The 26,585-nt window shown below is 42.9% G+C and overlaps 1 protein-coding gene across 1 annotated transcript in view; it reads left to right on the top strand.

Annotated features, from left to right (window-relative positions):
• The window catches only part of TBC1D30 (TBC1 domain family member 30), a 43,913-nt gene extending 17,637 nt beyond the window's left edge, over positions 1 to 26,276 (top strand). The window contains exons 3-13 of the mRNA XM_026052760.1: positions 4,027 to 4,088; positions 4,462 to 4,527; positions 6,791 to 6,916; positions 7,648 to 7,833; positions 8,724 to 8,892; positions 10,007 to 10,175; positions 14,691 to 14,796; positions 20,208 to 20,320; positions 20,491 to 20,630; positions 21,858 to 22,064; positions 23,671 to 26,276. Of these exons, the coding sequence (XP_025908545.1) occupies positions 6,851 to 6,916; positions 7,648 to 7,833; positions 8,724 to 8,892; positions 10,007 to 10,175; positions 14,691 to 14,796; positions 20,208 to 20,320; positions 20,491 to 20,630; positions 21,858 to 22,064; positions 23,671 to 24,419 (1,905 nt within the window). The 5' untranslated portion in view covers positions 4,027 to 4,088; positions 4,462 to 4,527; positions 6,791 to 6,850 and the 3' untranslated portion in view covers positions 24,420 to 26,276. The remainder of the gene's footprint in view (positions 1 to 4,026; positions 4,089 to 4,461; positions 4,528 to 6,790; positions 6,917 to 7,647; positions 7,834 to 8,723; positions 8,893 to 10,006; positions 10,176 to 14,690; positions 14,797 to 20,207; positions 20,321 to 20,490; positions 20,631 to 21,857; positions 22,065 to 23,670) is intronic.
• Positions 26,277 to 26,585: the final 309 nt, after the last annotated feature.

A 26,585-nucleotide genomic window follows, 5' to 3' on the forward strand; every position in this document is an offset into this window, starting at 1 on the left:
TTCTCCTTCTCCTTCTTTCTTTGTTTCTTTATTTATGTGCGGATCTTCTTCAGTGCTGGGGTCTCTTAGGAGGCCGGTGGCCGTTCAGCAGCTGGAGAGCGGCCTCCAGCCAAAGCGCTGCCGAGGGGGCTGTGMGCGGGGCTGGATCGTCCTTTCTTGCTGGCAAAGCGTCGGGTCATTCCGTTTCTATCAAGCCTTGGAAATCTAAAATGTGGTTTATAGTGTCTGAGCTGTCACTAGTGRCTGGGGTGCTGTTGCTCCGTGCCTGATCCTCACGTATGATTGTGTAGGATAGACACGTATGTGTGTGCGCGCGTGTCAAGCCCTGGAGCAGTGCTCAGGAAGGCGCAAGCTGCATCTTCCCGGTGCGGCCGCTGCGTGTGGGGCCGGCACTCGGATCGCGTCGGCCTTAGGAACCACCTAGTGCTGCCTGCTGCTCCGCTCCGGTGAGTCCCGCGGGGCTTCTGGCCTTGGCAGGGAGCTTGTCCTTAATGAGCTCCCAGGTACCTTCTGCTGTGGCTTCCTTGAGCTGTGGTTGTTGAGGAGCTTCCTCACTCCTAATCCTCCCTGCTCCCCGCTCCCTTCAGCTTTCCAGTATTCTAGGTAATGCCGTTATCTGGGCATTGGCATTCACGTCCTGCCAGGAAGATGGGAAGAGGTGATGGGAGGCGTAACCTTGAATGCCAAGTCCTGGGGCTAGGAAGTCCCCTTGCTTTGGCATTTCTGTGGTCCTGACTTGCTAGATAAATGCAGTAGCATCATTCAGGATGCATGTTTCTGTGTAGTGATGGAGGTGAGGCTTTAATGAGGCTTTTTAGAAATAAGTTAACCAAGTTCTCGTCAAATTTCTGTGGTGGTCTGTACCCGCTCCCTGTTTATATTGAGAAGTTTCTGGAGATGCAGATCTTAGGTGTGCCTTGATATTTACCACTGGGCCGTGGCTCTTCACAGCAGGATAGTTCGTGTAGGATTACTAAGGTTGTTACTTTTATCCTTGTTCGACAGATGAATACATATTTTTAGAGATAAATTATAGGGTGGTAAAACTATGAATCTTTCTGAAGCAAGAAACGACAATAGGATGGCGCTTCATGCGTCCATTTTTTCTTTCCCAAATTCTAACTCCTCCCCTTTAGGCCTTTTTCTTTGTTTCTTTTCCATACAATATTCATGGACTTTCCACGGGAGAGGTTCACCGGGAGCATTTAGAGCAGCCGGGAGGCTGCAGTGTCAGCTTGGAGCTGCGCGGCTGCTGCGGCTCCTGTGCGTGTGCCGGAACAGGTCACCTTCCCGCGCTGCTCCTGGCCAAGTGCTTCGGAGAAAGGCTCGGGCTTGGACTGCGTCCTGCTGGGCAAGCGGAGCTGCGCAGGGCGGGCTTGGTTCCTCGCCCGGGTACTTGGCTGCTCCCAGGTTTTTCCCTGCCCTTGGGGCTCGTTTTGCTGTCCTGGGCTGCGTTTTGAGCCTGCAATGCAAGGCTTGGCAATCCCGGCTGGATGCTCTTCCCTCTTTCAGCCTTTCATTGCTAGAGGCTTAGTGTGTTTTATGGGGGAAGGCCAAGGGCCAGTTTTTACTTCAAGTAGCTTTTCTGCACTTATTTGGGTGACCTCGTTCCAAGGGGAGAGGCTCTGCTTTGGCGTTCAGGAATTTGACCAGTGACAGCCATCGACACCCACGCGTACATGTGTATCCATAAAACAGGTAAATCGTGTGCTCCCAACAAATTCCTGCCTACAGGAGTTAATGATTTCTTCAGACATCAAGCGTGCATTGAAAGCGTGTGACCTGCATGCTTTATACAAATTTTATCTTTATACACAGTGGTGTTGTTGAACCATGTCCTAATTTTCTGTTTTTGAGGAATCTGAACCCTTCAGCGGGTTATATGAACAGGAATAAGGCGCCATCCCTGGACATTGGGAGCGAATCCCTGGTTCACTGCCCCTTGCTCTTGCCTCCCCCCTGTCGCGCCAGCTGACCCAAAACATCATGTCATGCGATTYGGGAGTAGTTTCTGGACATATAACTGGGAGTGGGAATGAGTAAGGAGACGTAAGCTCCATGGCTTCTGTATAAGCTCCACGAYTTCTACAAGACATTACTATTTCTCACTGTACAGAGATACCCAGCCRTGTAGCCCATGTTACCATAGGATGTAATTCTTAATTCTAGTATTTGTCCCACCTGTTCAATTCCCTGCTGTGATATCTAAGCTTTTATAGCGTGAGATCCAAGAGTCTTGATCTCACTGCCCTGTGTGAGATTCCTGGTCATAATACTTGTATAAATGACAGCTAATTCTGTTTTGCTATGAGGTATGTTCATGCTTTGACCATGCTTGCTCTTTTGTACACCTCTCCATCTGTATTTGCTACTTTCTTTTGCACTTTATAAGACAAACAGATATTTCAGGGGTCTTTAACTCTTGGAAAACCGAAATGCTGCATATCTGGCTGTTGTCTTGGAAGTGAACACAGGATGATTTTGGAAGGTTTTGGCTTCTTCACTACCGGGCAGCGCTGGACAGGCTGCCTTAACGAAAGGAGATCTGGGCACGGTGTCTTTGTGCAGGTACTTGGGTGGCCAGTATTGCCACGAGACCGCTTGGGAAGGAGACTGCCTTTTCCACATTTACAGCAAATACGATGGGATGGTGTCWTGGTGCATTCCTGGCATTATTACATTGTTTCAAGGGATTATTGAGAGCTTTGTCTATTAGGAATCTATGCTGAGTGCCTTGGAGTCCAGCAGCAGAATAATGCTAATAAACAGTTACTTAGAGGAATAACTGTTAATTCTCAGTGTTGCACTTTAAAATACTCTAAATAATACCATTTTTTTTTTTGTTTGCCTCTCTTTTCTTTCATTTCCCCCCGCTCCGTCCCCCAGACCTGGAGGATGGGGCTTTGTCTTCCTATGAATCTGGCAGCTAGGTCTGAATTTTCTCATCACCAATCCAGTATGCAAATGCTGACAGATGTTTAGCGCTCGAGCACTAGCAAATGCCACTACAGTTTTGCGTTTTGTCGCACGCAGAGCCTTAGCCTCCCAAAGCACCCACTATTCCTGGTGTCAGTTGATTTGCATGGATTGCATTTACTTAACACCTTGCCGGATTAAAGTTCTTTTTATATGGCTGTTAAAATGCACACTCCAAAATGTTAGGCTTGCTGTTGTGAGAAGAGGAGAAAAGCTCTGGAAAATAGTCCAAAAATGCAGCAATTTGTCCCWCTAAATTAGAGGGGGAAACAGAGCCGGCCTCGCTGGGCGCCAGGGCCACAGGGTTCAGCACCGGCCCTCTGGACAGCGGCGCCCGGAGCACCCAGGTGTGCAGCGYGCGGCACGGGCGCCACAGTAAAAGTGTTAATTAAAAATATTAATTAAAACTGTTAATTAAAAGCGCAGCATCTCCAGTGGCTGAGGTCCTGGGTAGGCYGGGCTTGGGAGCCTAATATTTTATAAAATGCTGCGTCTTATGGCACCTCTGCTACCATTGGACGTAAAATTAACGTAATTTGATTTTATGGTGAAAACAAAACCTAAGCTTAAATGTAGACACTGACCAAATGTGGCTTGAAGGATTCTCATGTATTTAGTGGCCTGTGCAATAGAATAATTTTTAACATGGCAAAGTTAGAAACAAGTATCGAGTGTTTTAACATCAGAGAGTTGAAATAAGTGCAAAAAACCTCCTTGTCTCTGTATATTTTTTTTTCTCTGTGACCATTTGGGAGTTTGAAATGTTCAGATATAGCCTTTAGAATACAGCAAACCACATGATTTTAAGTTAAAGGAATCACACTGAACTACTGCATTAGAGTGAAGAGGGAAATATAGGAATTTAAAGACATTGTTTATGTATATTTTTACCATACGCCTTGAATTCCCTRTGAAGATAAGACTTGAGAGAAACAGACTGAAATGTAGTTATTCAAACAAACAGAGTTGAAACCTTGTTTTATTTGATTTTTTTCCTTTTTGAACTAGACCAAAACCATGATCACTAATATTCTCCCTTTTTGTTTCTAGGGGTTGACACAAAATTGAAATTCACTCTTGAGCCATCTTTAGGTCAGAATGGTTTTCAGCAGGTAATTTATTTCATTTCTCTCTGTACTTGAAATTTGGGATTCTTCTTGATAAAAGCACTAGCTCTATTTCAAAAGTGCTTCGCTCTGTCTTCATAAGGTCTGCRTATTATTTCTGATTCCATAAAGAGTTGGTCCACTAGTATTTGGAAACTGCAGTAGTTTTTGTTTTTTAAGATATCTTGTAAATCTTTGTATCCTAGAATGTTTYGTTTTTGCTGTATCCTTAATTCATATTTTTTTCCTGAAAATAGGTTAAGAAATGTGGTCAGAAAAATGAGATGCATGTAGCCGTCTGCGGGGGTGTGGATTTTACCCTGTTGCTGCATTGAACTAATGGCATATTTTTACCYTTTCTGAATGTTTTTGCTTTTAGTGGCACGATGCCCTCAAGGCYGTGGCCAGGTTGCCGACGGGCATCCCCAAGGAGTGGCGGCGGAAGGTAGGTACTCGTGTGAGCTTGGAGGTGTCTCACAAGGCACAGGGATGAACACCRCCACTATTGGCAGTGTTCTGCACACGTGTTCTGGAGTCTTAGCTTGTCCTGGGGATTCCTCATAGATAATGTTCTTCAGCGATCACCTTATAGGGCAGCCGAAGAGCCCAAGGACACGCGTGAAGATGGTGTTTACACCAGTGAGGTTATTCCTACTTGGGGCTTAGGTAGTCTGTTCCAATGCAGATATTATTGTTTTATTTTGTGCGTTTTGAGGGACTGTGTTGGCGAAGCTGCCCAGCAGCTGAAGAGCAGCTGAAAGGAGAGCATCTCTCCAGTGGAGRCTGTCATGAAGGCAAAATTGATAAGTGCTCGTGCTGGGGCCTCATAGACATATTTGATGTGAAAAGGCAGGTTGCTTTGATAGGGGAATCCAGCAGTGATGCTGAGTGGTAGAAAGTGCCATTAATGTGAAATTACAGTGAGTTAGTGTTGCAGGAAAGGRTCTAGTGGGAGAACATAAAATCTACCTTAGTGCCTGCTTTAACAGTACTTGATGTTCCCTAGTATTAAAAGAAGAAGAATTTGTCTTTTTTAAAAATTATATGAGAAACATGGTCTCAGGTTTAGAATGCAGTTTTACTAAAAATATTTATATATATATATGTATTAAATATATTTTGAACAGTATCCTTTTTAATGCTTTTGGTATTGATTTTGGTATTTTGGACCTTCCCAACCTATACTGTTCAGTCTGTTTATAAATTGGGGGAAGGAAACGGAAGAATTACAGGGCCACCACTTGCCTCACATCACCACATTTTTATGTTTGACCTGTGACTCCAGTGACTCGTCACATCGGCGCAGTAGCCCCTTTCCTCCCTTACAGTTCTCTTCCACGTCCCAGTAAGTGTCTCAGAACTGCCCTTGTGCTTTTGTTCCTCCAGTGCAGGAGTGGCAGATGTCTCTCCTCTCACTCGCCTTCCTCAGCCCGCCCACTGCTCACACATGGTCACGTCATAGAAACCAGGGAAGCAGTGAAAAAAGTGGAGACCTTTTCATACTATTCCCTGGTTTCTCAGTCATTTTAAGCCCTGGTTTCCCAGTCATTTTAGGATTGCTGTCAGGATGAAGTATCGGATGTGTTGGCAGCCTGGGTGATGTTCTGCTTCGCTGGCAGCAGGAGGGGCAGGAGGACATCTGCACTGCAGCTGTGGCTCGAAACGTCTGTGCTCTGGGGCTGGCACAAATGAAGAACCCAGTGACAGCGGTGCCAAAGGCTGCTTGGGGGCAGAGCCTGGCGGCATTCCCGCGCACATTCCCTTTGCAAAAGCCTGGGAAGCGATGCTTAAATTCAGGGAATGTGTGAGCTGGCTATAAATTCCCTCAGCGAGCAATGTCTAAGTGGGAATACTCTGTGGGAAGTATCTGAATTGCTTTTCTCTCTTGGGCGGGTTAATGGCTAATATAAAACTTAATTGCTTGTGCTCATGATTTCTTTCCATTTTCTGAAGGGAAAAGCCCTTCCCTTCCCTGCTCTGTCRTTGTATGATCTATTGTGTCTAGTGTTCAGGAACTTCTCAAGTGCTTAATGAAGGTCCAATCTTTAACTTGAGTGTACAGATATACATTTGTTTTGGTAATTATTGGGTAGTCAAAATGTTTGTTTTCAAAACTACCTGTAGTGTCAGCAGCTAGCAAGCCCACTTATGAATAACTTACTCTGATCTAAGTAATTCCTTGGGATTAATCCCAAATATTTTATACTGGACACTCCTCTTCTGTAATGTTGATCAGAAGAGACCTCTGGGAGAGAGCAGCGCTCCTGGGTTTCTATGTGGAGTTTGCAGGAGAGATGGATCCGTGGTGGAATMTGAGCAGACCTGGAGCTGCGTTACCCTTTCACGATGTCCTTGTGGGTGGTGAGGGCAGGAGGGCACACCTGGCCAGGAGGTCCTTGCAGGAGGATGGACGTCCATCTGGGAGGACCGGGTGGATCCAGCTTCTGGCAACGGGCTCTCATCTTTGCAGGACGTTCTCAGATGGACACACTTCAGTGCTGACCGTTGCCGTCCCCTAGGGAGCTAGATATGACCTTGGTTATTCAGAAATCRTTTTGAATAGAGTTCTCTTCTACATAATCCGAGTCTGAGAGCAGGTCCTACATGGGTGAAGAGCTAGTGAAGTTCATCTAAGTATGTATATATGAACTGCTCCTGTTCCACCTGAGAGATCACACGTTTTGCGGGCTTGCTTCGTGCCTTCCCAGGTTTGGCTGACCCTGGCTGACCAGTACTTGCACAGCATAGCCATCGACTGGGATAAAACGATGCGCTTCACGTTCAATGAAAGAAGCAATCCTGATGACGACTCCATGGGCATCCAGATAGTAAAGGTAGTCAAGTAATTTTTTAATGAAAAGCGATTTGTTTTTTAAGAAACAAAGTTTAGATTTTTTTTTTTTTTTTTTGCTTCTGCATTGGCAAAAATTATTCCTTAATTTCCCTTGGTCCACCAAAATTATTTCTTCTGCCTTTTTTCTGTCCTTTTTCTGCATTTTGTTTTTTTCTGCTTTTTTTGATCCTTCTGCATTTGATTGGTGTTTACTGAAAAAAAATGCTATTTTTAGAACATTTTGGACAATTTTTCTGGAGACTAAGGGGGGAAGTACCAAAGCATTCTTCTTCTCTGTATTTTAGAAATAAATACAGATATTTACTTGGATTAAAGGCGATATAGTGCAAGTATTGAGCATACTTTCAGTTATTTCACATTAGTGAAACATCTTTGCCTCTGCATTTTCCTGAGCTGATTGCCATTTCTCACTTAAGCCAGTAGCCTTTTTGGAGCAAGAGCTTAACAAATTTTCTGTTGTGGTGCTTTGGGTCTCGGCCTGCTTCCCTAGGAGAGGTTGTCTGTTCTGCAGTCCCTGCCCTGAGGGGACGCAGAGCAAAGGGTTCCTCATTGCTTTGGGTTCCTCATTGTCATCTGYACTTGGTAATTTAAGACTATACATATTACTCATGAGATAATCAAAACTGTGGTGCATGTTTTGCCTTTCACTCACAAATCTCCTAAACTCTTTGAAATGTCTTATTTTGTTCCTTTCCCCCCGCTTCTTTAAAGGACCTTCACCGAACTGGCTGCAGTTCCTACTGTGGCCAGGAGGCAGAGCAAGATCGAGTGGTGTTGAAGCGAGTGTTGTTGGCTTATGCCAGGTGGAATAAATCTGTTGGCTACTGTCAAGGCTTTAACATCCTAGCTGCCCTCATCCTGGAAGTGATGGAGGGCAACGAAGGGGATGCCCTGAAAGTGAGTAGATTTGTTGTTGTTGTTGCATCCTGGAGGATTGCTTAAAGTTGGTGAATTTTAGAATAAACCAGTGCATCAATTTGTAGACAGCTTGAAGGAGCAGGACTCAAAGGAATATGTGGGTTTGTATTTGTGAATTATTTGTTATCCTGTCTAAGCTGAAGTGGACAGTTTGAATGTTATCACTGTCAGCATTTCTGTCAGTAGTGAGTGGAGCTTCAAAAGAAGTTGTCTCATAATCCCCATAGCTCCCCCAGGCTGCAGAGGCAGCCGAAACCTTCCACTTCCTTTGGCAGCTTCGGTGAGGAGGCTAAAACATCTACTGCCTGTTAAAACTAATTGCTAGGAAAACACAAAGTATGATTTAAAATAAGAATGAATAGTTTTGAAGCTACTGTCTGGACTACTTTATTCATTGCAGTTTTTTATTTCTTAGGTATTTTCTATTCCAATTAAGAGCTTTATTCATAAACCTTGTATCACAAAAAGTCCAGCTTAATACAGGATGTGCCAAAGTCACATCCAGATTTCCTTAAGTAATACATGTGAGTTGGGGTCAAACTAATAAAAGATGATTGTGGCTTTTCAGAGAATGATGTGTTTATTTTTTCTTAGATAATGTTAAATATACTAAATACCTTATTTCACTTAAAGCTCCTAAAATATAAAGCTTTTGAAAATAGAGTTCAACTAGATAGTATTTAATATTTCATTCTATAGAAATGATCTATAATAGTAAGAACATAATGCAATATTCCTACTTTATATCATAGAGGAAATTTTCTTTGAATGATTCCTGTTAAAAATCTCATCAGTGTCGTCAAGTTGTTGTTGTTCTTAGAAGATAACAGACACTTACAATCCTACACTTACATTTGATTTTCTTGCAGATCATGATTTACCTAATTGATAAGGTACTTCCTGATAGCTATTTCGTCAATAATCTCCGGGCTCTTTCTGTGGATATGGCTGTTTTCCGAGATCTTTTAAGAATGAAACTTCCCGAACTGTCCCAGCACTTAGATACCCTGCAAAAAGCTGCTAACAGAGAAAGTGGAGGTAGGTTTGACAGATGATGCAGTTAAATTCCTTCTTGCTATTGTTTTGTTTGAACACTGGTCCAAAAATATTTACCTAATAAACACTGCTCTTTTAAATAKTTACATAAATATGCAGTTTGGAATATATATTCTTAAATTGTGAAAGAAAAATGACCATTTCCATTATTGATGAGCTTAAATTGACAGCTCTCTTACGAAAAATAAAGAGGGAGAACTTTGGTCTAAGATTTGACTCCAAACAGAATTGTGTTGACAACACATAAATTGTGGGTGATGACACCGTAACAAAGCTTAGTGCAAGGGTGACCTTGGCGGGACGTGTGTCAGCTCCTTGGCTGTTCTGGGAGGTGTTACGAGGTCAGAGCGAGTGTGGCTGGTTATTATTTCTTCACCTGGATGCCTATCAATACACAGATACAGAACAACACTTCCTTACGACCTGAGAGCTGACTGTGCACTGTGCATTTCAGGTATTCTTGCTACCATATCGCAGTAGTAAATAAAGAGCATCCTGCCCAAACGGTATAAGGACCAAGCACGTTAAGAAAGCATTTGCTGCTTGAAAGTGTTTCTGCAGGAGGCAGCCTCTTTGGGTCATAGTCTCCAATCCRTCAGCTGGCACTCGGCTGCATACATCACTCTGAGCATAACAAGAATTTCAAGCTGAAATAGCATATCTTGTCTTAAGATAACAGCCAACTGCTTCACATGTCAGAAAACCAAGTGTGTTACAGCCACTTTGCTAGGTGGACAGAAGCTTAGCAAAGACAGTATGTTAGGACTTTAATACAACAGGTAAGACTTTAAAGGAGGGTCACCTCCATGCAGCTAAAGGCTTCTTTTTTTTTCTCCATTAATTTTTTTTTTAAGTTTCTGCAGAAATRTTTGTTTGTTTGTATGTTTTAAGTAAAACATTTAGCTCTCGTGGCTTTGGGGAAGATGCCAAGGGTGCTGCTCAGGGCTGTCTGCAGTGCAGCAAAGTGAAAGTAACAGAAGTACTAGAATGACTGGTAGATTCAGGCTTACAGAACTGCATCGGTTTATACTGCTTGGAAAATAACAGGAGAATCAGAACAACTTTCAGGATTTTTTCTTTTATTTTTTTCTTGCAGGAGGCTACGAACCCCCTCTTACAAACGTCTTCACAATGCAGTGGTTTCTGACTCTCTTTGCCACTTGCCTGCCTAACCACACGGTCCTGAAGATCTGGGATTCCGTGTTCTTTGAAGGCTCTGAAATAATTCTGAGAGTAGCCCTGGCTATCTGGGCAAAACTGGGAGAGTAAGTGACCATCTTTTAGCTGCTTTTGTCTTTAATATGAGCAAAGTATATAACATATATGTTGTTCTGAATAACATGTTTTCAAATTTAAACAAGATGTGGTCTTTCAAGAGAATACTTTTGCTTTGAAAAGTCTACATGAAGTGTCTCTGTGTCTTCTTCAAAAATGTGTGCTGGAGAACATCATCGTGGCTGCAGAAAGATGGGCTTGGTAATGAATTAACCCTTCCTGCAGCAGATGTCTCCAGTTATTTGTGTTGCTTGTGTAGAATGTCTTCATTTTATCCTGAAATATTGTATGGATTTTCAAAAACAGAGAAAAACTGAAGGAGATTGTAAATACTCTATGGAAAGAAATACAGGGAGACTTGAGGGTGGCTTAATTTAGGTACCTGAATTTGGGAATATTATTTCCCTCATTTTTGCCTTCCAAGCAGAGGAACTTAAGGGTGTGAGACCAATGGCYCTACCCAAGAAAAGAGTTATTATTAACAGGGTGATTTAGTATTACATCGTTATTTTTTTGTTAAGTCCAGTTAACAAGTTTTCTTGAATTTCTGTACTTCTAAACACATTCTACTCGACTTTTTATTAAAATCTTTGATGGATTCAGATACCTGCCATATAGAACAAAATGTGGGGATCATTAGTTCTTCTTAACCACCTCTGCTGTCATAGCAAATATTTGCTGTCCGAAGAGAACAGACAGTCTTCCTGGAGAAATGAGTTTTGTCACTCGAGTGCAAAGTGCCGGTTCTTACAGGCCAAGCAGTTGCTAGTGCAGCTGGAAACTTCTCTCAGGTGAAATGAGAGCTATATCGTTTGATGAAATGAGCAGCTATATCATTTTTTTTTCCTTGTGACACCTACCAGTACTCATTTTCCTTCTTCTTTTCTTGAGACTAAACCCCTGGAAGTTACATTCTGCTCTCTCCTTGAAGATTTCTTTTTTTTTTCTTTCAAAATAGATTAGCAGCACAGGYCAGTAATGTTTTGTCATTCATTTAGTGTGTTTCATTTTGAATCTGAAGAATGATAATTAGAATAATAATTGCCCAAGACCTTTACTTGTTCATTTCATGAGTTAAACTTTCATGGATCATTCCCGTTAGGATTAAGCTAGCTGTAGCCCCATTGTGTCTCACTACTTCATACTGTACCTCTAGATTAAAGTTGCTCGAGCACTGAGTCTCTGTGCACTTAAAAGCAGCAATTACAAATGTTTCAACTCATAACGTGTTAAAAAGAAAGTCATTGATCTGAAGAATTTACCATTCAATCTAATCAAGGCAAAAATAAAGTGTGTGAGTTACAAAAATTGAAAGGATTGGAGKAGGGAAATGATATATAAGAGTTAAGACCAAGTGAGCAAGTTAATCACACTGCACACCAAGCTACTGTGGCTTGATAGGACTTCAGGACAGATAAGGGGGCACTTAACAGAAATCAGCAGTGGTGTGATAAGCAGAGATGCAGAAAAAGGTCATAAAAACTAAACAATTGAATTTCAGYAAGTTCATGATTAATGTTATCACGTGAGAGGAGGAAGTCAAAGAAGATTGGCCCTGTGTTTTGGCTGGAAGGAGATTGTGGTTTTGTTCATTTCTCCTCCACTAAATACTGTCCTCGTAAAAGGGAGATTTAGAGAAGCGAAACGAGAGACAAGGATCAGAGTCTCACAATTGTCAGCTTTCCATAAATATTTTTCTAGACATGCAGATGTTGTGGGAAGTGCTTTCTTAAAATGTTTTGCTTGTGTTCTGGGGGAAAGAGACTTAAGGAATGGCCAGGTTAAAAACAAGGACATTGGGAAAGTAATATGTGAGTCCATAAGATACTGAAGGTATTGAGGAAGATAAATTTCTGTGATAATTGTCTACATACCCATTACTTTTTTGTTTGTTTTTTTTTAATTATTTAATCATTCTTTTAGCTGAATTATGTTAAGATTTCAGTAGTAGCTCCATAGTTCAATATTGGTTTCCTATTGTGGATTCCCACGGTAGATCAAGAGATCGAGTTGTGCCTTCTGATCCTTCAGGAAAAAGGCAGTGTCATTCCAGCAGCTAGACTTTGAAAGGAGGAGGCTATTCCATGGAAACCCAGCTGTTACACAGCCTGCTGTCAGCTGGGAAATGCAGCTTGGATCAACCGGAACGGCCGTGTTACCCAGGTGGAAGTTGCCTCAAGTTAGTCCATGCTGAGCCTAACCATGGCAGAGAAATCCTGCTCTGCTGCCAGCAGTGGTCAACTCAAAATCATGGCAATCTTGTCTTAGTTAGGCCAACTCAGGGCACTGTGTCATAAATGCTATGTGCCAAAGGCCATGAAAAAATCCATGTCCACCTTGACACCTTTTTGGATTTTGTTGTTCTATTTTTATTTTTTAGTGGCAGGGACTTAGATACCTTGCCCTGTTATCTTGACCACTGCTCTCTTAATCAACAAAAAAKGCATTTTAGAGCTCCTTTTTGAAATACTTGCTAGCCTGATGCCRTTTTGTGCTGATGAAGCCCCAAGGAGAAATGCAATTTACTTCTCCAGCCTGTATTTTTCTTTTTCTCAAGACAGCTTRCTAGACTTAGATTTTAGACCAAAAGCTAATGGCAAAATTGGTCCCAAGCATCATCTTACAGACATAAATATTTCATTTTTTTTAATACTTGAGATAAAGCTTAGATGAATAATAGGTCATTCAGTAAATTTTACTCAAAACAGTGATTTCAGATGGAGCAATTCTTGAACTGATGTTTTTTTTCCAACTAGAGATCCTTCCTAGTAGATCTTTCTAGAACTATTAGAGCTAGAGCTAGATTTCCTACCAAAGAATGTGTGCTYCTTTTCTTTAAGGATATTTTTCAGGAAGGAAAACATAACTTGTGTATAGCTCTAAGACACCCAAACCACATTAAGAGAATGTGGATTACTTGGCAATAAACAGGAAGAAATTAAAAGTTAAGTCTCTTTTAAAGCTATAAACTTCTAAACCACAGGATGAGGATGATAATATTTATTTTCCTCCTGAAGATGCTCCAAAGATAAATTAATATTGGAAATTTTAATGGTGTCTTTGTGTAGAAGTTGTTTTAAGTGCAAAAAACTGATAAATTTTAGCYAATCAGTGGTTTATTACTCTTCTTTGTTTCCCTGTCTCCAGCTATAAATTATCTTTTGTTTAAAGGTCAGACAAGGGTTCTCAGCAAAACTGGTGGGAATAAGATTAATTTTTATTCAGAGAGGTCTGAAGAAGGGCCTTGAAAGTTCAAAGCTTTTCTAATCGGATCAGGCCAGTGGATCCTTTAATCAAGCTGTTGCACAGCAGCTTGTAACATATGTAGCTAAGCTGACCAATCTGTAGGTGTATATGTGTGAAAGAAGAGTATTTTTTGCATGTCTTTGTAAGGTATTACAATATTAATTTGACAAGAGGCACTTACTGCACTCARTCCTATGCGATGACACATGTTTGTAAAGCTCAGACTCATTCCCCGTATTTCTGAGGTGACAGATTTCTGTTCTGGGATAGAAGTAAAACACATTTTTCCCTTCATGGGAAAGGATGTTTGTTGCCTGACCTAAGGTCCATTGAAGCATCTCACAGAGGTGCCTTAGTCTTTCTTCTCTTCCTTTAGGTAACATTTTGTGTTCAATTTTATTTTTCCTATTGATTTCATGTTTTATGTTTGATWTTATGTTTTATATTCAAGTTTCTACTTGAGAAAAGTGAAAAATTGGACRTTTTCCAATTGGAAAGTAGTGTTCATAGGTATGCAGTGTGTGACAGACCTGTTCTGCATTGCGTGAGCACAATTTGAGTGAATACAGTCATAGATACATACACACATTGCCTTTCTCCACTGGAGTGTTTTCCGGACAAACAACCTTTTCCTCTTCGGCCAAGAGGCAGTTCAGGCAGGGCATTCAGCTTTCCCTGGTGTTAGCAGGAGGCAGCACTTACCAGTTTTCAAGCTGCAGAAGCAAAAGGAGCAGATTGAAGAACCTGTCCTCACATGTGCGGAGACTTTGTCATGTGCAGTCAGGCCAGAAAACTGTGCTCAGTCCATTCTCTTACTGCACCGATATTTCCAGTGTGAGCTGCGTGACCTTATTATTTGAGGGTAAGAGGAAACAGCCACAAACTGAAGCATCAGAAGTTCCACGGGAACTTAAGGAAAAATTTCTTGACAGTGAGGGTGCCMGAGCCCTGGCACAGGCTGCCCAGGGAGGCTGTGGAGTCTCCTTCTCTGGAGATCTTCCCAACCCGCCTGGATGCCGCCCTGTGCCCCATGCTCTGGGTGTCCCTGCTGGAGCAGGGGGTTGGACTGGATGATCTCTAAAGGTCCCTTCCAACCTTAAGTGTTCTGTGATTCTGTGAAGGTGTGGGAAGGATTGCAGTGAACTTAAACTGACCAGTGGAAGTGTGTATTTTATGACTGCAGAAAATTCAGTTTGGGTTTGGAAGTGTGTAATGACACGTAAGAATAAAACAAAAGTCCAACATATTTTTTGATGCAGGCAAATCGAGTGTTGTGAAACTGCAGATGAGTTCTACAGCACCATGGGCAAGCTGACCCAGGAGATGCTAGAGGACAGTCTGATTGACAGCCATGAGCTCATGCAGGTGAGTAAATATGATATAGTTACTGTTTGTGTGATCTCTGCATTCATTGGATACTGATCTCTAAAGAATTACACTTTTTATTTAGGTATTTTAGAAACCTAAACTCTCCCAAGAATTAAAAATAAGGTAACTGGGTTAAAATAGCATTCTGGTACAGCAAATAAATGACTGCAGTTAAAGCTAAAATCTTATACGTTAAGCATAGAGAGCTACTTGGCTTCGTCTGATAAAAATTGGATGTCATTCCAACAGCTTAAAGTTTGTTTTGATATAATGCCCAACTGGTGTAAATATACAAAATGACTAGTAAAAGATGCTACATCTTTTTTTTGGTGTGTTCCTTTGTTTTGTTTTGCCTTATTTTTTGCCAGTTATTTATTACAGGGTGTCCTTTTTGTTCAGTAGACACTCTGGGAGACTAGAGTTTATCAACTGAAAAGGGAAAAAAAGCCTCTTCATGAATTAAAAAAAGGAAAAAAGCCATGAACAGTCGTCAGTGGACCATAAACAAAGACATTTGTAGATAATTGTACTCACTGGATCCTTAAAGCTTACGTCATTGTACAAGAACAAAGATTAGATTGTTCTGGGAAAAAGGGCTTGCAGGGCTGCAGACACAATTTTATTGATTTTTTTTCTAATATCCTTGAGATGTTGTCTGCTTAGGTGATTAGTGAGGACTTCACAATACACTCCTAGGACTCTCTTATCCATGAGTTAGAGTGTGRTGATTAATTGGGTGCGAGGATCAGAGCAAGTAACCCACCTGAAATGTCTTACCTGCCTTAGCCGTGCAATATGCAGCTGTATGCATCTTCTGCGGTAGCTGGTGGGTCACTTTTGTTCCTGTTCACAGTATATGCATCACTGGAAGCTCTGTGTGTTGGCAGCCCGGGATAATAGACGTCCAGAGTCCGGGGAAGCACTGCCCTAAAGGAGCAGATCCCCGACATGGTTTTTAAATGGATGTTATGGTTCCTCCCAGAACAGCTCGGAGACTCGAGTTGCGTGAGGAGGGCAGCAGAGGCTAATGCCTTCTCCTGGGTATTACCACTCAGTGCTGGATTTCCTTCCCCCTTGTTGTGTGTAATGGAAGATAGATCACAGGTAGCTCACAGACTGTGGGGTTGGAACTGTTACAGTTATTGCAATGTGAGTATATTGAATTAGCAGCCCTTCCATGCTTCAGCAAGAGATGAGAGGCCCTTGGTGGCAAGTGTTTGCCTCTTTATGGTGTAGGTGTGGATCGTGTGATGCTTGCAGGGTGCGAGGGGGAGGGTGTTGTTGCCCCCGGTGTGGGGGTGGCGCGGGAGGTACCAGGGCTTCTTGCGCAGCGGGAGCAGCGGCTCTGCTCTCSGTGTGACCCGCTCCCGGCGGCGGCAGCCCCGGCTCTGCGCCCTCYGTGGGGAGAGGCGGGAGCAGCCGCCTTCGGCCGAGGGGAATCCCACGGGAATCCTATGGGAATTCCACGGGAATCCCACGGACACCGCATACCGAGTGGCATTTCAGCCACCTGCCATTCGTGGTGGAGGGGAAAAGCCTCCACCAAAGGGAAGCCTGAACGGGTGCCTTAGTGAAGGGCTCCAGGCAGCTCAAAAGCCTCACTTTTATATATTGTTTTAAGCTTTTCCGGGGGAATCAGCCAGAGATTAAGGTTTAGGCTACTTCGCTTTCGAAGTCTTTGTTTGGTTTTCCAAAATCAGGCCTCATAACTGTTTGTTTTTTCCCCAAGATGGCCCCATTGTGTAAGAGGGTTGGTAGCCGAGCTGGGCTTGCCCACCCGTGCCAGGGAGGCCTGGTGGTGGCCGTCACCTCACTTCTCTCCAGACTGGCCTGACAGTGACGTTTGTGCCAGGGCTGCCTGTGTCCTCGCTTAAACCTGTGAGCAGCTACAGGCTCTTCTAGGCCCCTAGTGGACAAACTGTGCCCTAAAAGGCCTGTTCATTTAGTTCGGGGGTAGAAGGGGGCATGGCTGATGCCTCAGGAGCAAGTGCAGGCAGGACAGATGAGGCGTGAGGTGGATGCGGGGAACTCCTGCCCTTGTTCTCTTCACTGCCATGTGTGCTTGGTATGAGTGTGGCATTTACAGGCTCTTATAGATGGCATGGGTACCCAGAATGGAGGGCTTAAAGCTCCTGCAAGTCTGGCCCTCAAGTGGCAAAAGGTCCTTTAGTTGCTGTGGAGAGCCCGGAAGGATCAAAAGAGCAAACAAGGCTACTGCTTTTTCAGGCTGAAGAATTTGGGTAAATAACGATAAGCGCTGCACACTCAAGAAGTTAGGCCAGGTGTGTAGTCAGGACTAGAGGCTAAACAAGCCTGGTATTCAGTAAGGTCATTTTATTGAGATATTAATAAACCCCCTTTGCTCTAAACGGAGAGAGGGCTGCATGCCAGGTGCCAGCAGATGCTCTGGGTGCTGTGAGCTGATTTATGAGCAGTGCACGCTCTCCTCCCTCCTCACAGAGCAAGTCTTTTCACAAGCAGCAAAATTAATTCAGTTTGTATGCTTAAAAACATGCCAGTGTGGAGGAGATGAGAAGAAAACAGGAGAAGGAGAGGAGTCCCTCCGTGTTTGCTGTGGTAGAGACGACTAAGGTTTAGTCCTTCTCTATTATCATAACAGTTTCAGACTATCTCATGTAGACACTGTGGTTCTGATCTGAGTGTATTTAAGTTTTTTGGAGGGGCAGGGGGATTGTTTTGTTTGTTTTCTGTTTTCACCAGAGAAAGCAAAAGAGAGATAGAGAAGCCTTCCCCAGGTGGGACTGCTCTTGAGGGAAGTGTTTGAGAGCTATCTGGGAAAGCAGAATCACTCACCCTCTTCTGGAAGTCACAGCCCATCGCCTTTGTGGAGTATTCTGAGGGCTGACGTGGCCTTGCATTTTCAGAGCAAGGCAGAAAATGGACCAAAAAAACCCAAAAAGTATTTTACTCAAGTCAGAAGAGATTTTTTTAAATGTTTCTAGAATCTGTCCATTATGGCCATAATAAGCTACTGAGTTTGGTTGCATCAAGATTACTGCTTGTAGGCATATTACACTATCACAGTGTCAGCAAAATTAACTGAATGGTATCCAAAGACATGTGCAAACTCGGAATAAGATGTTTAAGCTTTGAAACATTGCTGAAAGGAGGAAATCAGAGGTGGCAATTGTTATAATTTTTGAATTTTCAGTGGAACTTGCACCAAGATAGAGGGGGATTGGTTTGGTTGGTTGGGGTCTTTTTTCTTTTTTTTGTGTAGGTTTCTTAGCCAGTCAGCAAGTGCAAGCCTTTAGCTTAATCTGATAACAAGCAATTAAGTTAAAAGTGGGTACATTAAACGGAAGAAATTGCCCAGGATCTGGACAAGACACAGATTGGCGACATGGAAAAGCTGAAGCATAATCTAAACCAGTAGGAGCAAGGAAAAAAGGGAAGGCTCCGGGCTGAGCGCTTCACATAAAGGGTAGCCAGCATATGGAACAAGTTACCTGGAAGGGCTGTTGACATAAAGAGTAGAAATAAATTCCAGACACACCTCTGCTCCATGAAGGGGGAAATAGGAGAGACATATGGCAGAGAAACAGGAAAGTGTGACGGAGATCAAACCAACAGGCAGACATGTTGGGCCGGAGGTAGGTCTTTCCTCCAGATCATAAAATTCCTTGGTCTGGTGAACGGCCAGGATGTCACTGTTCAGGCCCCAGAGAATATTTGTCTTTCACAGTAGCTCTGCAGTTCCATGAAGTGGCAAAGCTTTGGTGCCTCTTCTGGGCTTTTGAAGGCATTTTCTGTACCTTAGGCTCTGCTCATACCTCAAGGTGTAAAAGCTTTTCCTTGCAGATCCCTGCTTGGCTGCACTGTTGCCCAAGCCTGATCCAACCAGGGCATGTTCCTCCTGGCTCCTGCACTTGCAGGTTGCACCCGAGAAGCATCTCTCTGTTCCTCCTGGCACTTACTCCATTTTTGTGCTTTTCTTAGTGCACTTACTGCAGACAAGGCATTTCTCAGGAATGGATTATGTAGCAATTGTTCAGAATTCCCTTTCATCTTAATTGAGACCATTTGCCTTCAAATGAAAACGCCACTGACTTTATAGCACAAGAAGCACATGCAAGCCAAGATTTCCTGTCACAGCTAATGAGATTTTTTTAAGTTGCTGTCTTTCAGAAGACATTTAATTTTCAAACTAGGGGAAAAGCTGTGATTTTCACAGAAGCACCAAAAAGCTGTTACAGCTATTCGTTTTTTCCCTTTTGGCATCAAGACTCCAAATGAATTATGTGCCAATTGTTTGGATGCCCGGAATAATTTTAAATGTGGAAACAGGAGGAAAAAAAAAAGTCTAGTTAATTTGTGAGAACAAATTTAATTGCAGTGGTATTTCAGTGAACTTGATGTGTCATTATGCAGGTCAGCTGATGATGTACAATCCATTTTATAAGGTGATTTAAAGGAAAAATATTGCTGAAGTAAATGCATTTGCAACGATTTGTCTGCTTTATCCCTGGGTTCTGGAATAAAATGTATTACAGCCTATTTTTTTTAACAGTCTTGTTTTACATTCTGAGGACTGCTTTGTTGAATTTGGAATATGACAGAACGGTATCTTTGTTTATCATAGTAGAAGTCTTTTATTTATATATTACATATTATTACATATATATTTATGTATTATAAGTGTATATAAAATGTATATTTAACTGTGCAAAGAAAAAAGTTCACTTTTTGAAATCCCTCCTGTTTGACTGTAACTTTTGTGCTGAGGAAGTGATTCCTGTCACACGGACTCTTGGGGCTCAGCTGGCAAAATGACTTTGGTTTAAATGGATCAGTAACAGTCCGTGCCAGGTGATAATCTCCTCCGTACTGCTTGTGCTAGTGTCTGTATCTCGTTGAATGCTAGGGCAGAAAAGTGGGTCTTCTGGAGGATCCCAGAAAACTCAGTGATAAATTTATGTAAGTGAAATCATAGTTGGAGGAAGAGATTTTGCAAAGTGCAGGCAAGGAGTGGATTGAAAATTATTGTTTCATAAATACAGTAGTGGAAAAAGACCTTACATTCTTATGTTGCACAAAATGAACAATCGTGTAAGGTTCCTCATTTCCATAATGTATTTTTCCAATGATCCTCTTTCCTCCTGAGGCTTTCTCAGACATAAAGGGTATTTCACAGGCACAGGCTCCTGTGCTACCTCTCATGTTATCATGTGTCTTTTGCTCTGAGCCAAGTCTTTTTCCAGTGAGTCATTCTTTATTTTCTTACAGGAAATATTGATTGCATCAGAAAAAAATAGGCCATTTACATTTTCTTATGGCACATGTGCAGCCTTTAGTCTCTACGAAAATCTGTACAAGGGATTTTTTTTTTTTTTGTGGATCTGTTGGTTAAAAGGACAGTTTTAAAAGCTACATTTTTTTTTCCCTAGACTGTTTATTCCATGGCCCAGTTTCCCTTCCCACAGCTGGCAGAATTACGGGAGAAATACACGTACAACATTACTCCTTTCCCTGCTGCAGTAAAATCAACCTCCCTTTCCGGGTAAGTTTGGGCCGCGCTACTTAAAGCATATGGGGCCACCGTTTATCTTRGGTAGATATAAGCAGGTGGCATCTTCCCTTATACACCCTTGAAGAAGGTGAAGATGTTTGCTAGTGATCGTATATAGTAAAGTCTTTCTTTCCTATATCCCTTATGTTCTCRTTTGATAGGAGGCTTGGCAAAACCCGAGACAGTGATGAGGAGAACGACCCGGATGATGAGGACTCCATTGCCAATGCGATTGGTTGTCTGGGACCATTAAGTGGGTTTTTGATACCAGAGCTCCAGAAGTACCAGAAGCAGATCAAAGGTAGTGGTGCCTCGACCGATCTTGAAGAACCTCAGATCTGCATGGCCTTGCAGATATCATCTGTAGCTTTAGCTGTGAAAGTTGCTATGAAAGCTGTATTTTAAATTCACACACGGATTACAGTACAAGTCCAAAGGCTGGCCCTGAGGTCTGTGAAGATGTCTTCTAAGCTAAGCTTGAAGGCTTTATATGTTCAGTAAATTGGGTAGCTATTTGCCATAGTAGTGTTTAAAATACCAACCCCAGTGTTCCCCGCTTACACAAAAGCAGCAAGCATATATTAAAAAAAAAAATCTATCCTGATGCTAATTTCCAAGAGAGCTATTGAGTAGTCAGCATCTTCTGAGAAGTGAAAATGGGATAAATATTCTAGACCTTTATTAGTATATAGGTCAATACAGCTGGAATCTATGAGTGGTGAAACAGCAACCGAATTCTGCAGGTCACTTCACATCCCTGCAGGCTAAACCTTCTGAGAGTTGTATGCCTTGGGTGTGTCAACTTTCCTTTAAAGAGCACAGTGTGTGGTGACAAAATGTTACCTTTTTTTCACATCCCTTAATATTGAAAGAACGTTTCTGACAGAATTATACATTCAACTGTGTGAGTGCTGTAAGTAGAGTAAAATTCTCATGCATGTKCTTGTTTCCTTGATGCCCAGCGTGGGGGCAGCACTGGTCTCGGCCCTTCAGAGGCACTGCCTGGAGCAGGATGGCTGTAGTTAGGGAAAGGCTGGCCAGTGTCAGCAGTCACTGCTGCCTGGTCGTGCATCACGGTGCCCGTGGCTTGGTTTTAATGAGAGCTCAACGCTGGATTCCCCTTTTTGGTGTTGTGGTGGTTTGCTCTCCCTTCCTGAGGGACTCCAAGTCTTTATCCACTGCTTCACGCTGGCACTTGGAGCAAATGAGGGCCYAATAATTTTTGAGATGCTTTAGGGATGTCTTGGTATGTTTTCAGGTAGTTTATAAATGGATTTCCCCACTCTCCATTGCTCAGTTAATTGGTTTTGTACTCCTTTTTAAAAATATTTCCACAATAATGTTAAGCAGTAGTTTGAGAGGTATAATACTTATTAAAATACAGCAGCTGTGTTAAATGAAGGCAGCTGCTTTCATTAAAGGCTATCAGTAAATAAGACTACAGGTCTATACTTCTCTTGCAGGAGAKCTGAGGACCTCCTGACTGTGCTGATGTCTTCCTCATCTTCTCTTTGTTCCTACTGTGCAGATCAGAATGAAGAACAAAGTCTGGGCTCCAGCAACATCGCAGAGCTAAGTCCAGGGGCAATAGACTCTTGCCGCAGTGAATACCATGCTGCTTTTAACAGCATGATGATGGAGCGYATGACCACGGATATCAACGCCCTGAAGAAGCAATATTCCAGGATAAAGAAGAAGCAGCAGCAGCAGGTTCATCATGTGTACATCAGAGCAGGTAACACGCTGAAACAAACTTCACTTACTCATTTACAAGCTGGCATAATAGGAGGCAAGTCAAAGAATATCCTTTTATATTTAACCAAATAGAGAAAACAAGAGAGGACAGAATATATAATATGTTTGTAATAAAGTGGATATGCTACTTCATACACACAAATTGTAAATGAGAAGATGATGTTTTTGTTTTTCTTTTGTCAGGATCTGAAGATGATGACCCTGGGATCTCTTTGGGTCCCAGGGACCAACTGAACAATGGTATTTAAAGGTGTCTTTGCCCTCTGGGTGCATTTTGTTGATCTCTGTGATTTAAAAAACTAAATCTTTGGCATTCTTGGAGTTAACATAGTGGTGCACTGTAAAAAGTGAAATGAGACACCTCAGGAGCAGGTAGCTGGTGCAAATCAGCCTAACTTCCCCCAGGTCACCAGCGCATGGTAGGTTAGGGAGGTGGCTCAAATGCTCTATTGCAGTTGATAGTCTATCTAGTTCTAACAACTTTGATATGAGAATGTAAGTGGAGATGAGTCTGTTATTTAGTCTGCTTCAAGCTGTTACAGCTGCTTCCAGAGCTGGCAAACCAGAGTACACCAGGGTAGGCTGAGCAGGGAGCTCAAGACTTTAACATGTATGCGAGCTGCACACAGTGCAGGAGCCCTCTTACCAGGCCACATGGATCACTGTCAAGTTCCTTCCTCCTCTCTATTTGAGAAGCTCATCCTACCTGGGGCATTTGAGGCCAGTATAGCTGCAACTTTGCACGAGCACTAAGCTCATTTCTGTCAAGCAAGGTGTCTGCTTTGGACAAAGGCAGTAGCCATGCTGAAACAGTGCAAACAGTGAGATGTTGACTCCCAAGGATTGCTAAAAAAAGTCTTTCTAATTTACTAATCATTATTAATTGCCAAGTTTGTGGTTTAATCAAACTATTACCTAATACTGAGTCTGTGGCTCCAGTTTAATCAGAATACCTCTTGGAAATGAATTGCTGTGTTTTCATCTACTAAAAGTCTATTGGCTCATTTTTCACGTAGGTCTTGGGGAGAGGCTTATGTGGCTGACATCATGTAAGGACTGAATGGCTTCTTACAGTTGGAAGAGAAATGAAAGAGTGGGAGAAGATTGGAGGCTAATATTTATATTCAACTTTCGGTTTATATAGCAAAAATACCATTAACAGCAAAAAACTTGTACGGGACTCTGCCCGATGAAGAGATTGCTTTGCAGTTGGTGCAGGTGTTTTCTGTGACTACCCACTTTCCTGTAGTTCTCATTCTTGCAATTCCAAAAATTACAGAGCTGCTTCTTGATGCCCATTATTTTCCCATCATATCTGCATCATATCTTGCACCATCCTATCTGGTGCAAGACTTACCCACATATCTGGTGGGTAGGGAGCAGGGAAGGAGGCAGTAAAACTCTATTGTGCTTTCTGTTTGACTCCAAGATGTAAGAGAAATTCAGCCATTTTGCTAGAGTCAGTCCTACAGACCTCTGCTATAGCTCAAGAAAGGCTTCAAAATTGTCTTTGGTGGTAGGTTCTTAGGACAGTAATTTGTTTTGATGTTTAACCACCTGTGTTTCTTTCAAACACTTTCTTTCAGACAAAGGACCCGTTACCAGCCTTCTGCCTTCCCAGGTAAACTATTCGCCGGTGATAAACCACCTCCTCCTCGGCAAGAAGATGAAGTCAAGCAACAGGTCTCTCAAGAACGCAGTGATTCACATCCCCAGCCATGCGACGGGGAAGATGTCTCCCCTAGCCCAGGACGACCTGAAGGCGAAGCTGAACTCCCCGTGGCGCAGCCACATCCGGGCCCATCGCAAGAACGTGGCCAGGGCCAAAGGGCCGCCGGGCTGCGGAGATACCGTCGGACTCATAGACGAGCAGAGGGAGAGCTCTAAAACTGGCAGCGCTGCGGCCAAGGAGGCGGCTCCTGCGCACGGCGGCGTGGGAGGAGCAGGCGGTTTGGATGACAGGACTCCCGGGGAAGCCGAGGGCCGGGCGGCGGAGCCCGKCGCCCCGGTGGCGGCGCTGCAGCTGCAGCTGGAGGCGCTGGGCCTGAGCGCCGCCGGCGAGCGCGCGGGCCCTGCGCCCTGCCCCGCACGGCTGCCCGAGGCCGCCGCTGCGCCCGGCCGCGCTGCCAGCGCCGCCCAGGGCCCCCAGCCCGGCACCCCCAAGCCGCAGGTCTTCAACCCCTTTCCCAGCGTCAAGCCTCTGCGCAAGTCCGCCACGGCCAGGAATCTGGGGCTCTACGGCCCCACGGAGAGAACGCCGACCGTGCACTTCCCGCAGATGAGTAGGAGYTTCAGTAGGTCTGTCGGTGGCAGCAGTGGGACCAGGAAACGGTGACCTGCCTACGCCTGCCCCTTCCTCCTCCTGCAGCAACAAGAAAGAACCAGAGGGTTGTTCGCTGGGTGGCTGGGTTTCTGTCATGTACATGTGTGTGTGTATGTGTCCCCAGAGAGTTTCCACATTTAAAAGTAATGGGGACAGACGTGRTTACCAGGTGTACGAATAGGTGTCTTTGAAAGTTGTGCTCCCGTGTGGCATGGGATAGATTAGGGAGGATGCACTCTGGCAGCCTAGTGTAGATTCTGGTGGTTCTGTGGTAAAATAAACATTGGTTTAAAGTGTGAAACATACTGTCCCTTCAAATCCAACGCAGGTGGAAAATTGCCAGCTGCCTTTACCCCTTCAGCCCCTGTGTCTCTGTCACAGCTCTAAGAACAAACTGCCCCAAACCCACCCCAGAGCACTTCTTAGTCTAGGYCTAGGCCTCTCCCCTAGGCTCCTCTGCAAGGAGCCACAACTGAGGGAAGCACAAGCAGTCCCAGCAAGCAAATACAGCACCCGCAGTGTCACATATCAGCGTGCACCTCCGGGGCCACCTGGCTTTGCACATTCCTGAACAGCATTCCATGCTCCCCGTCCCATGGCAGCCCTGTCCTGACACTGTAGCTTGTAATACAGCTGTGGGCAGCAAGCACGAGGGTAATAGATGTAAGTCTGTCCACAACACTGACTTGCTGCTTTTCTGTTACATACAGAAAATGTAATAAACGCTGGAGAGTTTCAGCCCTGCTAAATTAGGTATATACATGTAGTTGTTGGAACATTATGACACATCCTGGTTATCGTGGACTTTAAAAGCTAGTATCTAGATTACAGCGATTTTTATAATTAATTAACATTTGCCTGCTTGGCAATATGTAAAATATATGAATGTTCTAAAGTAGTTTAGGGGTTTCAATCCTATAAATAGAGTGATTAGATACTTAACGTRCCACTTGTCATTAAAAGCCAACATATCAGCCACTGTGTAAGTGGATTGGAGCCACTGGACTGCTGTGGGATCCATTACGGGGTTCTGGTTTGTTGTGAAACAAACGTAAGCTGAATTTCTCCTTCTGACTCAATCCCTGGTGTTAAATTCTCATAACATTTTCTCAGAAGCCTCTTCTTGTTATTTTCTCCTTAAAGTCCTTCAAAGCTGGTGAATATTGTAAGACTAATAACAGTTGTTTTGTTTCTATGTATATTAAAACAGGCAGGCAGAGGCATTAACTGTGGGTAATTCAACTTCAGGGTCACAAGCTCAAGCACTCAAATTCCAAAAATTCAGGTTACTCTTAAAATACTGCAGCTCTGCCGTGTTGTACATATGGACTGTGATTCATGACAAAACGGTCATGACCCTGTTCTGGAGTAAAAGCAGTAATGAAGAATCAATCTCACGATGTGTAATATCTTTCTCTTTTATCTTCTTTTTTTTTTGTTGTTAAATTTTAAAATTAATATATGATTGTGTATTTATTAATGTCATAAAATCTATAGAATGTGATATCAGTTTTATCATATGCCATAAATTATAAACTGTACAATATACCTTGTTTATTGGTGTGGCATACTTTTATTATTGTGTTTTATACGAGTGTATGGATATAAAATAATATACAAGTATGAACATGATAAATTTCAAACATGTAGATCAAATCTTGCCCCTGCTTTATTTTCAGATCAAAGTAGTATTGTCACCAACGATTATTTGTAGCAACGAGTAAATTTAAAATAATGTAGAATTTAGTAACCRATTATGGACTTCATGAGAGTTGTTTCTGCTTATATTTAAAGGAAATGCTCTTTTTCAAAAATTTCTTTGTGACTCAGTCTCCCTGTTTTTACCTGGCATTAGTGACTGTGCAGCTGTATACTGAACTGGTGAAAATAAAAGGATGTCATTCTAAAAAARAAGCTGATCAAATGTCACAAGTGCATGAATTGTCAACTTACTAAGATGTGATTAAATAATGAAAAGTCAGCTCTGCATATACTGGTCTTGGGAAAGAAATGCTAATAAAATACTAATTGTAGGAATTTAGACCTACTTTTTATCTGTGACTGTGCTCTGAGGGGCCTGCACTTGGACTGTCCAGGTTGAGGAGGAGGAGCAGCCCAGTGCATTYATTTGCTGTGGGAAAATTTCTTTTCTCTAAGCTGGAATTCACTTTTCTTGTC

This window comes from Nothoprocta perdicaria, unplaced genomic scaffold (assembly GCF_003342845.1).
Source record: "Nothoprocta perdicaria isolate Ctin4 unplaced genomic scaffold, notPer1 scaffold_91, whole genome shotgun sequence".
NCBI classification, from domain to species: domain Eukaryota; kingdom Metazoa; phylum Chordata; class Aves; order Tinamiformes; family Tinamidae; genus Nothoprocta; species Nothoprocta perdicaria.